Raw genomic sequence first — 17,772 nt, forward strand, 5'->3', positions numbered from 1 at the left:
AATGAGGCCCCCAAGCATACAGACTAAGTGCACCTGGTGTCTTTTCCTGTCCCTTGCTGCCATTTCCCTTAAGGGTACTGGCATACGCTGTGTGTTTGAACTGCCAACGATTAATAGACCTCTACCCTTTTGCATTTGCCTCCTCCTGACACCAGACAAAATAGGCGATGAGAGTCGCACTGGCTCAGTTTCAATGAAAGACAGAACTTCAGACTTGTTGGTTAGGGGAATCTCTACAACACCCTTAATCCTCCATGGCCCCTGCCCACCCCGTACAGTATGCCTAGAGCTACCACTGACATGCCACTCACAGTCAAGAGGACTAGTAATGACAGATCCTGTACTTTCTGCAGAGGAGACAAGATCAACAGGAGAGGATAGTACCTGAGGCACCTCTGGTAGGTATTGCAGGTACACAACTCTCAGGAGCTCTCCCAACACACCAGTTCACGGCAGCTGCTAATCGTTTAACGGTATTTAGGGTGATTTCCAGCCGCTTACGAATGTCAACCAACTCATCCTATGTTTCAGAACAGCATTCACAGTGGGGCTGCATTTTGGCTGGTGCAGTATATTACAAGACAGTGAACAAATAACTTTAAATTTTAAAGCTGTTGATTATCTTTTAATCTCTTGAGCTAAAAATATGCTAGTTCCCTTTAAGAATTGAAGCAGATACACAAAACGAGATTTCTGTTAAGGCAGCACAAAAAGCTGCGATAAAAATTATTAGTTTCCTAAAGTGTTTTGATGTTAATTATAGTTGTAAGCAAACTCAAAAATATAGTTAATTTATGATTAATGCAGATAATATATAGAGCTACTCCTCTTTAAGGGAAAACTAGATGTAACACAATATGTTAGTTAGAAAATCTGCTACAGTAACTAAATCACAAATGCTTCTTTGCTATAAATTGCTCATAGATAATGCAGAGGACAGTGGTAGCTTACAAAAATTCTCAAGAATGGGCATTTATTTGTGTTGATACGCAATAAATATTAGGAATGATATATTCTTTTGCTAAACTGTGCAAAGTTTTGTAAGTGCCCAGAAATTCTCAAACTAACCTATTTCTCATGTAATTGTACAATGAAATTAGAGAACAGTTGTTTTGAATGAGGATAGGCTACTGTTCTCAAAAATTTTAGGAGGACACACTTTAGTTTAAGCCTACAATCGATGATAATAGTGCTAGTTTCTCCTGCCACTCACGAATGTTTGAAATTTCACAATAATGATTACAAATATCTTCTGTTTGGTTCTGAGCTAAGCTGCATCTGAAATAACCAAGGAAATTAATCTGCAGCCCTACTTTACATACCGTCCCATAAACCCAAGTAAACATAAATGAACATACACTTGCTACACTTTGCTAACAGTGAACAGCTATCTTAGGCTATATTTTCATAGAGTTTTATAGATTTTAGCCTTGAATGTCCACTATCAGGGCTGACAACTGACTTTCAGTTATGCTGAACCACAGTGATAAAGTATTTTTTGAAAGAATATGCCACTATGTATTCTTTCAAAGAATACTGACTGTTGCTTTGTTCTCAGTTGTCACACTCTCTGTGCATCTTCCACCTCTTCCATTATCACACATTTGTGTCATTAACACTAAGGGATTTATTCCAGCTTTTCATGTCCTATCATTGCAGTCCTATTGATCTTATAAGTGAACCAAAGAGTGACCCATACAATATTTTCAGAGACTGTATAGCGTATGGAAATGGTTTGTATTTGGCACAAAAACTGAATTCAACATAAATAATGACAGAATATGCATAAAACACCTGCAAAACATTTGTACACAGCAGAAAATAAGGAATGAGATACAGTGTTGGTGTTACAAGTGTATCAAGTATCTGCTTACAAAACTTTCTTCTTTTGTTAGGCAGTGATGTATGGACTGACTGCAAATAGTCCTGGTATGACTCGTTTAATGTCTTTTTTAAGTGTGGATCATACCTATCTGTCTTGCATTGGACAAAAATGTGCTTTGAATGATTACTCTAGGGGTATACTACAGCTCCCTACATATCACTCACTTAGGGATCATGAGGATAAGACCAGAATAATTACTGCATGTACAGAGGCATTTAAACTATCATTCTTCTCGTGCTCCATATGTGAATGGAACAGGTAGAAACCCTAATAGTGGTACAGTGGGACATAGACTCTGCCATGCAACTCACAGTGGTTTGCAGAGTATATGTGCAGATGTAGATGTAGATTATGAGGGGGAGGAGGGGGGGGGGGGGGGCAAAAAAGAGAAATGTTGGAATCATCATTAATCGAGCCCTAGTATGCAAATTACAAGTCTGCACTTTAGACCATTCGCCCACAATGCTGTCATGACAATGGTTCTTTAGAAAGTCCTCCATACTCAGGTTCGCACCATATATGCTACATGCAATTTCAAAGTAATATATTCACCTGGTCCTGTGAGCTATGTAGCACTTGTAGTGCCAGAAGGGATGACAGGCACAGTAAAAGAACAGACAGCTGTGTCGCTTCTCTGCATTGATTGTAGCACGATTCACTGTAATTTCAGCACTTGACACTGGTTTCTAGTTATTGTGGAGAGAGTGCTGTGAAACATTTTTTTGTCCATTTTATTTGTATACCATCGTGTATTCGAAGAGAGAAGGCATAATTTTATGCAATTTCCAGTTCACATTTGAAGAGAAATGGCATAATTTTAGTGCATTATTTACAGTGTGCTAGCACATGATGATTGGCTGCCACTGATGGAAACCAATGCTATATTATGTTACCAATTTTCACTGTAAAGGAACTCATTTGATTTATTTATCTCACAATTGCAGTTTTGATGTGCATGGCATTTTCAAGTGATAAATTTACCAACATACAGTTTGCAAAAAATAATTAATTGTTAAGAGGATATTGTATGCCCAAACTGTATGCCTTCATGATGGGATTTAAAAAATATGTTGTTTGAAAGAATATTAAAAAATGATCCGCACAAGATAATCCAATAACAACTAAATCTAGGGATTATCTGTACCTGTCATTGGCACCGTGCTTGAATAACAAAATTAATCTCAGCTGAAAGAAGTCACACAGACAGCAACAGAATGTAAAATGTGTACTGGTACTGTCAGTATAAGCTGTGCAGTTCTGTAATTAGTATGTTCATAACTCCCCTGTTAATGTACTGTATTTAGTTTGTTTTGCAGCATCTTGATAGTCTTACCACATTCCTAAGCAATTTCACAGTTATCTTCAAACATTCCTCGAAAGAGACATACTGCATAGAAAAATGAAGTAGACAGTAACAAAACTCAACAATTTATATATATATATATATATATATATATATATATATATATATATAATGGAAGGAAACATTCCACGTGGGAAAATTATATATAAAAACAAAGATGAGGTGACTTACCGAACAAAAGCGCTGGCAGGTCGATAGACACACAAACAAACACAAACATACACACAAAATTCTAGCTTTCGCAACCAATGGTTGCCTCGTCAGGAAAGAGGGAAGGAGAAGGAAAGACAAAAGGATATGGGTTTTAAGGGAGAGGGTAAGGAGTCATTCCAATCCCGGGAGCGGAAAGACTTACCTTAGGGGGAAAAAGGACAGGTACACACTCGCACACACACACACATCCATCCACACATACACAGACACAAGCAGACACTTGTAAAGGCAAAGAGTTTGGGCAAACTCTTTGCCTTTACAAACGTCTGCCCGTGTCTGTGCATGTGTGGATGGACATGTGCGCGTGTGCGAGCGCATACCCGTCCCTTTCCCCCCCAAGGCAAGTCCCCCCCGCTCCCGGGATTGGAATGACTCCCCACCCTCTCCCTCAAAACCCACATCCCCCCGTCCTTCCCTCTCCCTCCCTCCCTCCTGACGAGGCAACCATTGGTTGCGAAAGCCAGAATTTCGTGTGTATGTTTGTGCTCGCCTGCGTGTCCATCGACCTGCCAGCGCTTTTGTTTGGTAAGTTTCATCATCTTTCTTTTATATATATATATATATATATATATATATATATATATATATATATATATATATATATATATATATATATATATAGATAGATAGATAGTTGTGGTGACTTACCGAACAAAAGCGCTGGCAGGTCGATAGACACACAAACAAACACAAACATACACACAAAATTCAAGCTCTCGCAACAAACTGTCGCCTCATCAGGAAAGAGGGAAGGAGAGGGGAAGACGAAAGGAAGTGGGTCTCAAGGGAGAGGGCAAGGAGCCATTCCAATCCCGGGAGCGGAAAGACCCACCTTAGGGGGAAAAAAGGACAGGCATACACTCGCACACACGCACATATCCATCCACACACACAGACACAAGCAGACATATTTAAAGACAAAGAGTTTGGGCAGAGATGTCAGTCGAGATAGAAGTGTAGAGGCAAAGAAGTTGTTGAAAGACAGGTGAGGTATGAGTGGCGGCAACTTGAAATTAGCGGAGATTGAGGCCTGGCGGATAACGAGAAGAGAGGATATACTGAAGGGCAAGTTCCCATCTCCGTAGTTCGGATAGGTTGGTGTTGGTGGGAAGTATCCAGATAACCCGGTCGGTGTAACACTGTGCCAAGATGTGCTGGCTGTGCACCAAGGCATGTTTAGCCACAGGGTGATCCTCATTACCAACAAACACTGTCTCTCTGTGTCCATTCATGCGAATGGACAGTTTGTTGCTGGTCATTCCCACATAGAATGCATCACAGTGTAGGCAGGTCAGTTGGTAGATCACGTGGGTGCTCTCACACGTGGCTCTGCCTTTGATCGTGTACACCTTCCGGGTTACAGGACTGGAGTAGGTGGTGGTGGGAGGGTGCATGGGACAGGTTTTACACCGGGGGCGGTGACAAGGATAGGAGCCAGAGGGTAGGGAGAGTGGTTTGGGGATTTCATAGGGATGAACTAACACGTTACGAAGGTTAGGTGGACGGCGGAAAGACACTCTTGGTGGAGTGGGGAGGATTTCATGAAGGATGGATCTCATTTCAGGGCAGGATCTGAGGAAGTCGTATCCCTGCTGGAGAGCCACATTCAGAGTCTGGTCCAGTCCCGGAAAGTATCCTGTCACAAGTGGGGCACTTTTGTGGTTCTTCTGTGGGGGATTCTGGGTTTGAGGGGATGAGGAAGTGGCTCTGGTTATTTGCTTCTGTACCAGGTCGGGAGGGTAGTTGCGGGATGTGAAAGCTGTTGTCAGGTTGTTGGTGTAATGATTCAGGGATTCCAGACTGGAGCAGATTCGTTTGCCACGAAGACCTAGGCTGTAGGGAAGGGACCGTTTGATGTGGAATGGGTGGCAGCTGTCATAATGGAGGTACTGTTGCTTGTTGGTGGGTTTGATGTGGACGGACATGTGAAGCTGGCCATTGGACAGTTGGAGGTCAACGTCAAGGAAAGTGGTATGGGATTTGGAGTAGGACCAGGTGAATCTGATGGAACCAAAGGAGTTGAGGTTGGAGAGGAAATTCTGGAGTTCTTCTTCACTGTGAGTCCAGATCATGAAGATGTCATCAATAAATCTGTACCAAACTTTGGGTTGGCAGACCTGGGTAACCAAGAAGGCTTCCTCTAAGCGACCCATGAATAGGTTGGTGTACGAGGGGGCCATCCTGGTACCCATGGCTGTTCCCTTTAATTGTTGGTATGTCTGGCCTTCAAAAGTGAAGAAGTTGTGGGTCAGGATGAAGCTGGCTAAGGTAATGAGGAAAGAGGTTTTAGGTAGGGTGGCAGGTGATCGGCGTGAAAGGAAATGCTACATCGCAGCGAGGCCCTGGACGTGCGGAATATTTGTGTATAAGGAAGTGGCATCAATGGTTACAAGACTTTAAAGACTTTAAATATGTCTGCTTGTGTCTGTATATGTGTGGATGGATATGTGTGTGTGTGTGTGTGTGTGTGTGTGTGTGTGTGTGTGTGTGTGTGTGCGAGTGTATACCCGTCCTTTTTTCCCCCTAAGGTAAGTCTTTCCGCTCCCAGGATTGGAATGACTCCTTACCCTCTCCCTTAAAACCCACATCCTTTTGTCTTTTCCCTCTCCTTCCCTCTTTCCTGATGAGGCAACAGTTTGTTATGAAAGCTTGAATTTTGTGTGTATGTTTGTGTTGGTGTGTGTGTCTGTCGACCTGCCAGCACTTTCATTTGGTAAGTCACATCATCTTTGTTTTATATATATATATATATATATATATATATATATATATATATATATATATATCCCCCCCCCCCCACCGAGTGATCAGTCTTCTGACTCCACGAACTCCTCACATGTGCCATCAATTATTTTCTGCATGTATGCCAATCTCTGTCGTCCTCTACAGGTTTTCCCCTCTACAGCTCTCTCTCTAGCACCTGATCTCTTAACAAATATCCTACCATCCTGTCCCTTCTTCATGTCAGTATTGTCCATATACTCCTTTCCTTGCAGATTCTGTGGAGAACCTCCCATTCCCGTACTTTGTCAGTCCACCTAATTTTCAACGTTCTTCTATAGCACCGTATTTCAAATGCTTCAATTCTCTTCTGTTCCGGTTTTCCCACAGTCCATGCTTCACTACCATGCAATGTTGTGCTCCAAACAGTTAGATTGCAGACTTTAATGGTCATATGCAGATGGCCTATAACTAACAGCTGAGGTAGCCGAGCACCTGCCATCCAAGAACAAGTAACAGAGTTCCTGTAACATTCTGTGTCATCCGGCACCATTGTACAGAGTTTGGCAGTAGCTGGACAAGGAAATTACTGTCCCATGTGTAGACTGTCTTTAACGTAATGCAAATTGTGGTACCATTTTTGAATTGGACAGTACTCATTCATATGTGTTGTGTGTACATATGAACTGTCTGCGTGATGCTGAGGTTCTGCCATGGCCAAAAAGGTCCCCATATCTGTTCCCAATGGAACTTGCATGGGTCCAGCTCTGATGTCAACTCTGTGGCAGTGTCAATATCCAGGATATCAAGGATGAATTACAACAATAATTGTGGGCCAACCTGCCTCAGAAGATAATACAGTAGCTTTATGACACCCTTGCGAATTGAATCAGTGCATTGGTCCAGGCCAGAGGGGGTACGACATCATACTGACAAGGTCCAATATTGCCAAGTTCTTTACAATATTGCCAAGTTCTTTACAAATTAGACTCAATATTTTCACCACTGAAATAACATTACATACACTCCCAACCTATGAAGTTTCATTTTGTTTTCTTCTTCCCTTCTGGGTGCTTAAATATGTATTTATTTACTTATATCAGGCAATGTGTTTAGGGAAAACAGTTGTGGTTCTGGAAGTTCAATCTGTGAAATTGTGAAGTTTTCATTTGTGGAGTCTTCATATCAAACTTTTACATTTGCCTTCCACACGCCCACCTCCCCTCTGTCCCAGGACCCTAACTTCACTTGTTACGCTCCCACAATGTCTCGCCCACAGTGCACCCTTCCTCTTATTTGTCTCCCCGTGCCAGCGATCATTCCTCCACGCTGTTTTTATCGCTCACAGCTAGGATTCGGTGATGCCAGTGCCCTTGTCACATTCTTATTCTGTGCACCTGCTACATCTCCCTGCCACGTTCCTATCCCATGCACCTGCTATCCTTCTCCCTGTGCATGTGTGTGTATTTCATACTCTAGCTTGAAAAAGGATTTGTTCAAAAGCTAGCAAAGTTTTCAGTCTTGTTTATGCGCCTTTCAATGACGCAGTATTTCTACTATTCAGTGTGTTGATATCTTTACTCCAAATTATTTATTTTATATTTACTATTTGACAAGAAACATTTGCTTTAACCAGATGACATAAAAGTTAAAGAAAAGAAATTGAAAGGAAAGGAGAAGATGAAACAGGAGCCAGATATCGAAGTTGATGAGGAAGCAGAGAAAGAGCTCTTTGAAGATGCCCCACCCTTTGAAGAGAATGCTTCGTTCTACCAAATGAACATTTCACGCCCACTTTTAAAGGTAAAGTTTGTACTGTTTGTTTTTGTTTCTGAATTTAAATTTTTATTTGGGTTTGTTCCATATGAAATACTTGCAGACTTCATACCTTTCCTGGTATTAGATATAAACTGTTATGACATCAGATGTATTAACAGTTTGCAAAAGCTTTTTATCCCATTGGTAACTGGGGAAGTGCTCAGGGTAAACGACAAGAATTCTCACACCATGGGCCCACATAGTGCTTGGAACTGAAATCTAACTGAAGCCGAGAATAAGTAACAGTAAAATCTTTAATTCCAAATAAAACGAGTCTCCATAAAATAGGCGGGATTGCCATGGTTGTGAGACATTTACCACCACAAAAAGTGTTGTTATAAGTTGCAAGATTCACAGACTTCAAATGCAAAATAATATGAATGAAGAGAAGTGCAAACTTTGGGAGAAAAATAGTAATCATTAAGTGGGCTCTTATGTTAAGGTTCAAAGTGGCTATTTTGGGAAGTGCAGATATTAATGAGTCATAAAGGAGGCAAAATTAGTTGTAATTGATGTTAAGTGTATGTTCTGAGAATTTTTTCTGGGGTTAAGAAATGTGGTTGATAGTTGTAAATTAGTCTATTGAAAATAATCTCAAAAATTTGTTGCCAGCCTGACCAGTAGTTCTCGGGGAGGAAGAAATCCATACCTAATTGTTATAGGGACAGCAAATTAATAAACAAATAAATATAAGTATGAGGACAATTTTTGCCATTTTACTTATCCATGGGAAGTGTTGGTACACAATGCAGCAGTAATAGTTCTTGTGAACAATACTATTGATTTTTGGGAATATGCTGTAATTTGGAGTTGGCTGCATAACAAGGTCATGATGATGTTTCGTTCTGTATTTTTGATAAATTATTTTTCGAAGTTGTCTTTGCAATCATAAGATATTTGTAATTCTTTTTATAATTTTTTGAATTTGGTGAAATATTTCACTGGCAATTTTCAAATTGTAATTGCCATCCATTTATCAAAACCAATTGGTATTCATCAGTCGAGAACAATGTTAGATAAGCTAAACAGTAGACAACTGCATAGATTGCTCAGATTTATTCGCTAATGTAACAAGTGCGAACCCAAGTAAATGTGCTTCACAATGCATTATTGGAATCTTCTGATATTAATCCTACCACAAAAAATTTGCTTCTCATAGCAAATTTTATAGATTTCAACAATTTGAATTAGGACAGATTTGTTTCTCACCATATAGATAGGTGTTGAGCAGCAGACAGACATATTAAAAAGTAGACTAAGCTATTAAACAATGTCTTTCATGATTCAAGATTCTTTCATCAAATCTAGAAAAATACACACACACACACACACACACACACACACACACACATCACAAACACGAACAAACAAACCACTGTCGTCTGCAGGCAGTGGAGCCCGATTCAGCATCTCGATACTCGATATGACAGGGGCCATATGTGTGAGAGATGTCATTGTATGAATGTATAAATATGTGTGTGTGTGTGGGGGGGGGGGGGGGTTGTGAGTAAGTGTATGGGTGGTTTTCCAGATCTGATGAAAATGTTGTCCAGTAGCTTAATCTTCTTTTAAATGTGGTTGTCTCCGTTTCAACACTGCCTCTGTCAGGTGAGTAGCAAAAGCCCTTTTGCTCCTTGGCTCTTATAAACAGCCTTTCCTTCAGGAAAGGCAGCATTCAGCAGCAGCAGTCTTGATCAGTATATTCCATTTATGCTGAATACCCTACATCTCACAATCACATTAGTAACATATGTAAATGAAATATTAATCTTGGAGCTTAATGTACTTATCTTAATCCTGAGAAAGCTATGTATTCAAAACAGAGCATTTTCAGTGTTCAAGATCGTCTATCTCCTTACGCTTGCTTTATATTACTAACCTCACACATATCCCACTCCAGTCCCATTGTAACAACACAAAAAACGTGCGACTGGTGGTTGAGACCATAGAATTAGTATTTCTGTAACCCCTTTATTAAAACTGTTAATTATTGCCAATATTTTTTGACTTAAAAATAATAATCTGTTTGTCCACTTTAAGTCTTAGCAAATAGTTTCAAATTGCAGTTATAAACAACCCTTCTTTATGAACAAAGGTTAAAATTCTCTTCTCAGTACTGACTAATACATGCAGCTCATTCCCACTGCATGATTCAAAATATGATTAACTTTTTACGTAGTGCATGCCAAATTTAAACTCTGTTGTCTCACGAGATTGATTTTGTCAAGTACTCATTCCTCTGAGTAAGACTCCATGTGTGCTTGTCCTAATATTAAGCATCCTGGCCTTACATTATGAGAGTGAGCCTCTTTCCAAGACTGCTCCACTACTGAAATACATTGCCAATTATTTTACTTACTAAAACTCTTAATCATTGGCTCTATCCCCACCTCAGCCAGTTACACTCTCCAAAATATGCTGCCCTGTAGTTTGAAGAACAGATGCCACTATTATAGAGCCCAACATTGTCAAGTTTTCGTCAACATCAGGGGAAATTGCAATAGGCAGATGCTCGGGTCTGGGGGGAAAAAGAATATTACGCAAAATTCTCTGCTTCAGCAAACTCTGTCTTGCCTATCTTCTGCATATCTACGTAATGGCACCTACTTTCCTTCAAACATTAGGTCTTGTAATTGGTAATTACTCCCTGTCCTTAACTATGGATATTGCAAGTTGCTAGTGGGCATTTGAGTGACACTCCCATCATGATCCACCCTCCCATGCTCATTCACCATCCATCTCTCGCCCAACCTCCAACCCTCATTCATTTTCCTATCTTTCTTCATTCACTCACCCACTCACCCTCCTTTGCACTCCTTCACCCCTGTCTGCCTTTTGTCTTCCCTCCCATCATTTCTTCTTCTCACTTTCTCCATCACTCCCTCTCAACCCACTTCCACCATGATCTCTTGTTATCCCTCTGTCCCTCCTCTTCCTTTTCATCCCTCTCCCCCTTTTACTGCTGCTGTTACATAATTCTGTTGTAGGTTTCAAGCATTATTCCTATAATCTGCAATGCATGTATTTTGTTTTTTATCATAGTCTTTTAACTTATCATTTAAGCAAGTTCTAAATTAAAACAATAAGATATTGTTGCACCCCACTCCAATGGCAACCACATTTGTTGTTTGCAACAGTGTTCAGTTTGCTGTCTGACTTAGAGCTCTGAATGCCTCCATAAGCATGAATGATATTAAATAGTAGAGGACACCACCTTAAGCACATCTGTTATACTAATTGTGTGGCATAGTGCCACATTGATCTCTTAATTACATATAATAGCTTTGCAGTGAATATAATTTGTGTGTACTTACAGGCAGTAGCAGCACTGAAATTTGTACACCCAACACCAATACAGGCAGCAACCATTCCTATTGCACTAATGGGGCGTGATATATGTGGTTGTGCAGCAACTGGAACAGGGAAGACTGCTGCATATATGTTGCCAACTCTGGAGAGGTTGCTTTACAGACCTTTAGGAGCAACCACAGTAACAAGAGTCCTTGTTCTTGTACCAACAAGAGAACTTGGTGTGCAGGTAAGTTTGTGATACCTACAACAAAATTTTTGTCCATTTGTTTTTCTGTGTGCAACAAAACATTATTTTTGCAATTCAGTGTATGTTGTGTTACAAACAAAAATAATTCTAATGGGACTGAAGAAGAAATGCTTGAAGTAAAAGATACTACGAGGGTTGTTTTTTAAGTAAGGGCCGTTCGCGCGTATAGTCCCGTAGTCCGCGCGGACGCCGCAACAAGCCACCGCGCCACTTGCCGGCATCCTTCCCGTTCACACTGATGCAAGTTGCAGCTCTGTAGCTGACGTGTACGCATCGCTGTGCTACTTTATAATGTTTACAATTATTGAATCGCCCGCCGCATGTGAGATACGGTCAGTGATACGTTTTTTGACCACGAGAAGCCTATCAGCTGTAGAAATTCATCGTCAGTTAACAGAAGTTTATGGCTTGAATGCAATGAGTGAAGGTAAAGTGCGTCAATGGGTTAGAGAGTTTAAAAATGGCCGTCAAAACGTCCATGACGAAGAACGCTCAGGCCGGCCCTCTGTGATCACTGATGATTTGGTGGCTGCAGTCGAAACAAAGATTCGTGAGGACAGAAGATTCACAATTTCTACTCTTTCTTTGGAATTTCCACAAGTTTCAAGATCAGTTTTGTACACAATTGTATCTGAACACCTAAACTTTAAGAAACTGTGTTCTCGGTGGGTACCCAGACTCCTCACAGAGGACCGCAAAGGGAAGAGATTTGCCACTTCATTGGACTTTTTGATTCGTTACGAGGAAGAAGGGGATGACATGTTGAGTCAAATTGTCACTGGAGATGAAACATGGGTATCGCATATCACTCCCGAAAGCAAGCGACAATCGATGGAATGGCGACACACAACCTCACCCATCAAGGTCAAAGCCAAACAGACGCTGTCAAAGCGCAAGATTATGGCAACTGTGTTCTGGGACCGGTGCAGAGCCGTAGGCTGTGCAGTAGAGTGGTCTAGTTTGCTGAAACAGCTTGACACTGGCCACTCAGATGACATCTGATAGATTGTCATGCACATATACAGTGCTATGTAGTTGTTGCAAAGACTATAGGGTGTGGTTCATAGGAAGAATTCAGGGATGTGAAGGCAGTATTTTATGTGACATTTGTGCCACCAGCATTTGAATGCTTCTTATCTGTTAGGGTTGGATTAACCAAAGAAAGTCAACTTAAGAAGTGTTAAGTGTTTGATAACTTGTTTACTTAGTCATAAGAAAGTATTACTGATACATACAGCAACTCCAGTAGGATACTTTACAAGAAAAGTATTCTAATGAATGCAACCTAAACTCATATCGCATATTTGGCTGGAAGGCCCACAGTGATAGATTGAGCACCCTAATTGGAAAGGTTTTACTTCCTTCGTGCACACTGGCACCTTTTCTTCAAAAGGTCTTAATTGTATCTGTTGACAATAGATGCATTTGTAGTTTAGTGTTACATGTTGATGTGAAAGGTTGCTTTTAAAATTTTGGGGACATGCCCTCACAGAAGATGGTAAGAACAAACTATCCCCTCCTCTTTGTAGAAACTGTGTAGAAATCATAGTGATAAAATTGTAAACATAAAGGTAAGTGCATATGTGTGTAGGCATTCATTCCTTCCAAATGCCATTGATGATTAGAACAGGAAGCACTGCAGCTAATACTGATAAGAGGTTCGTACTGCCACACATTGTGATACAGTTTGTTAAGTATGATGAGATAGCACAGCATTTATGACATGGACTTGAATTTAGTAGGAATGAGATTAAATTCGTTGTCCAACCATACTGATCGACGTTTTTTGTGATGTCTGTAGATGAGTTCAGGCATATGATTGGAGAATTACTTCAACACTGGCACAGCTACTTTTTTCCATCATCTTTTCAACTCCAAGCCAGTGTTGTATCTCGAGTGACCTTGAGGGACATTAAACATAACCACCCTTCTTTCTAGTTTGAGAAGTGTACCTGTCGAGTAAACTGTGAAAAAAATATCCTGTGAAGAATATTTCCTGTTTTAACTCTTGGCAAAAGATAGTCATGTTCTGGCAGAGAAAGTGATTGATCTCTTTCTTTGAGCTTGAACAGAGAGTAATTGGCCTGTTTGTTGTGGTTCATTATGAATGTGTGTGTGTGTGTGTGTGTGTGTGTGTGTGTGTGTGTGTGTGTGTCCTCCTCCAAGTTATATTAAGTTCTATTTCACAATATCATGTAGACACATTTGATCGTTATATCATCCTCTCACTTCGTATTTTCAGTGAAAAAGATCAGCTTTAATTTCCTATTTCAGGAACAAGTGAGATAAAACTGATCCATACGACTTACCTCGAAAGGTAGATTCCCCCCTATGGGTCTGGGGGTCAGAATAGGTCTGAGGTATTCGTGCCTATCGTAAGAGGCAACTAAAAGGAGTCTCACATGTTTCGGCCTTTATGTGATGGTCCCATGTAGGGTGTGACCTCCATTTTTCAAAATTTTCCTGAAGAGCAAGCCAATTGGGGAAGGGCGCCTTACATGGTCCAGTGTGCATTGAGATCTTTAGCCCACTTTCTTGTCATCTCATTTCAGTCCTGCTCATTCTCCATCTCTTGGACCAGGACACCTTCCTAGGTGCGTTTTCCACCATACACTATGCAGTGTCGCTATCTGCATCAATGATGACCATGGACTTCTTTGCTCTTGATATCCAGCATGGTAGCCAGTCCATTGTTGTGGGGCTTCCATGTACCCTGTTGGTTGTAGCCCCCTGACCACACAGGGATCACTCTGCTGATGCCTGTGCAGTTAACTCCCCACATATGCCAAGGGGTAGATGCCCATTCCTCTGGGGCATCGGGTCTCCCGGCAATGGCCATCCTGCCAGGTGGCCTTTGCTGCAGCTGGGTGGCGCCCATGGGGAGGGCCCCTCGCCGGAGTGGGTGGCATCAGGGCAGATGACCTGCAATGAAACGTAGTCCATCATCTCTTGCTGGTTGTGAATCACCAGCAGTCTCTAAGTGAGCAAAGTCTATCTTCAGTGCCAATAACCCCATTCCCCTCCCTGGCCACCCCATGGGAGGAATGCCAGGCTAAGGATGGCAGTGAAGCTTATTCTCCCCGGTACCTTATATGTTAGAGAGCTGATGGGGAACCTTTCATGACGATGTAGCCTCAGTTTTTTGTTGAACATTTAGAGGACAAGTTTGGGGAGATGGAAGGATTGTCCAAAATGAGATCTGGGTCAGTCTTGATCAAAACAGCATCCTCTGCCCAGTCACGGATGTTACTCGCTTGTGACAAGCTGGGGGATGTTCCTGTAACCATCACACCCCGTAAGAGCTTAAATATGGTCCAGGGTATCATATTTCACAGGGACCTTCTTTCGCATTCTGGTGATGAGCTGCGCGCCAATTTAGAGCGGCGAGGTGTACATTTCATCCGGCCTGTCCACCATGGTCTGAGGGATAATCTCGTTGCCATCGGTGCCTTCATCTTGGCATTTGAGGGTGACACATTGCCCGAGAAGGTCAAGGTGATGGTCTCCCACTGTGATGTAAATCCCTATGTTCCCCACCCCTATGCAGTGCTGGAAGTTCAACCATATGTCTTTCTGCTGTACTTCCAGTGTCACATGTCAAGATTGTGGACACTCATCACATCCCAATACTCCATGTGCCCCACGTCCCATCTGTGTCAACTGCAGAGAACACCATTCGCCTTGCTCACCAGACTGCAGGATTTTCCAGAAAGAAAGGAAAATCGTGGAGTATAAGATTCTGGATCGACTGACCTAGACTGAGGCTAAGAGGAAATTTGAACGCCTGCATCCTGTACGGAGGACATCATCTTATGCCGCCGCTACAACAATTCTGGCACCATCAGCTCCACCAACCCTAGTCACCTCTCAGAGCCGGAAGACTTCACCTGCCACCTTGATGGTTGGGGGGCAATTCCCTATCTGTTGCTCCTGCACCACCTACTTCGGGAGCAACCCCTCCCCCCTCCCCCCCCACCCAATGCCTGTCCCCATTTCTAAGCCAGAGAAGCATAAGTCTTCTTCAGCTTCTCTCACTAGGAAGGGTCCCTTGGGTCACTCCTTTTCCAGATTTCTGCTGGTGGGAAAGAAGACACCCGCCAGTGGCTTAAGAGCTCAAAAGCAGCTGGTCGTAGGGCTTCACGCTCATGCTCAGGGCCAGAGATTGAGCCAGCAAAGTCCTCCCAACCAGTGAAATCCAAGGACCAGCGAGAGAAGTCCAAAAAGAAGACCCCTAAGACCAAGGAAATTGCAATGGCACCCACATTAATGCTACATACAAGCTCTGCGTCTGAGGATGGGGTGGAGATTCTGGTGTCTGCTGAGGACCTAGATCTCGCCAGACCCTCAGACACAATGAATATAGACTGCTCAGGCAATATGTCAGTGGAAGCAGGTGACCCTGAGGTGTAAACTGCCTTATTGAATGTTCCATGCCTTCCCAGTCTCACGATGACATCATCCTCCAGTGGAATTGCTGTGGTTTTTCCATCCATCTGGCTGAGCTATGGCAACTGTTAAGCTTTACACCTGCTATCTGCATTGCGCTTCAGGAAGCTTGGTTCCCGTTAGTGCGGACCCCTGTCCTCCGCAGCTATAAACCCCTGCCCTCTGCAGCTATAAGGAATATTACAGCGACTATAATTGAGTGTCAGGTGGAGTTTGCGTTTATGTCCTAAACTCAGTATGTAGTGAACCTGTGCCCCTTCAAACCCCTCTTGAAGCTGTGGATGTCATAATAAGGACGACACAGGAAATAGCTGTCTGCAGTGTACATCTTCCTCCAGATAGTGCAGTACCCCTGAATGTATTAGCTGCACTGATTGATCAACTCCCTAGACCTTTCCTACTTTTGGGAATTTTAACGCCCATAACCCTTGGTGGGGTGGTACCATGCTTACTGCTCGAGGCAGAGATGTCAAAACTTTAATGTCTCAGTTTGACCTCTGCCTGTTAACTACTGGGGCTGCCACACCAGTGTGGCTCATGGTAGTTACTTGGCCATTGATTTATCAATTTGCAGCCCAGGACTTCTCCCATCTATCCACTGGAGAGCACATGATGACCTGTGAGGTAGTGACCACTTCCTCATCTCCCTGTCACTGCCCCGGCGTCAGGTCCACGTACGTCTGCCGAGATGGGCTTTAAACGAGGTGGACTTGGAAACTTTCACCTCTGCTGTCACCATCGAATCTCCCCCACACGGTAAAATCGATGTGATGGTTGAGCAGGTGACTACAACAATTGTGTCTGCGGCAGAAAACACGATCCTTCGCTCTTTAGGGTGCCCAAGGTGTAAGGCAGTCTCTTGGTGGTTGCCGGAAGCGATTAAGGAGTGTCAGTGAGTTCCAAAATGGCATCCTTCGCTGGAGCATCTCATAGCCTTTAAATGGCTCTGTGCCTGCATTCACCAACTTATCAAACAACGGAAGCAGGAATGTTGGTCAAGATGCGTCTCGACCATTGGGTGCCATATGTCACCTTCCCAAGTCTGGGCAAAGATGAAACGTCTTTTCGTGAACCAGACCCCAACAGGTGTTCCCGGTGTTAACCATAAATGGTGTGTTATCTACCGACACAAATGCGATTGCCGAGCACTTAGCTGAGCATTTTGCTCAAACCTCTGCTTCGGAAAATTATCCCCCAGACATTCGCACTCTCAAACGGCGGCTAGAAGGGAATGTCCTCTCATTCACTACACGCCACAGTGAATCCTATAATGCCCCATTTACAGAGTGGGAGCTCCTCAGTGCTCTTGCACATTGCCCGACGCAGCTCCTGGGCCTGATCAGATCCACAGCCAGATGATTAAACATCTCTCATCTGACTACAAGTGACATCTCCTCATCTTCAACCGGATCTGGTGCGATGGCATCCTTCTATCACAATGACGGGAGAGCACCACCATTCCGGTGCTCAAACACGGTAAAAACCTGATTGATGTGGATAGCTATCAGCTCATCAGCCTCACCAATGGTCTTTGTAAGCTGCTGGAATGTCCCCTCAGGGGACTCAGCATTCATTTGCTGGGTACGGGCTTGGCGAACCTGGGGTCCCCGAGCTGTGGACTGGTGTGCGCCGCCAGTCCTCTGACACCGTAAGCTCTGGGCATGCTTCAGCGATCACCGTGTGGTGCAACGGTGGAATGTTGTGTGTCGCAGGGACCGGGGATCTTGGCTTGATTGCCTGGATCGCGAGGATGGTACATACCTCTAT

The 17,772-nt window shown here is 42.8% G+C and overlaps 1 protein-coding gene across 1 annotated transcript in view; it reads left to right on the forward strand.

Annotated features, from left to right (window-relative positions):
* The window catches only part of LOC124802786 (probable ATP-dependent RNA helicase DDX27), a 90,447-nt gene that overhangs the window by 28,162 nt on the left and 44,513 nt on the right, over window positions 1-17,772 (forward strand). Inside the window, exons 4-5 of the mRNA XM_047263786.1 lie at window positions 7,819-7,985; window positions 11,317-11,538. Coding sequence (XP_047119742.1) covers window positions 7,819-7,985; window positions 11,317-11,538 — 389 coding nt within the window. The remainder of the gene's footprint in view (window positions 1-7,818; window positions 7,986-11,316; window positions 11,539-17,772) is intronic.

Source organism: Schistocerca piceifrons, chromosome 6 (genome assembly GCF_021461385.2).
Source record: "Schistocerca piceifrons isolate TAMUIC-IGC-003096 chromosome 6, iqSchPice1.1, whole genome shotgun sequence".
Classification (NCBI taxonomy): domain Eukaryota; kingdom Metazoa; phylum Arthropoda; class Insecta; order Orthoptera; family Acrididae; genus Schistocerca; species Schistocerca piceifrons.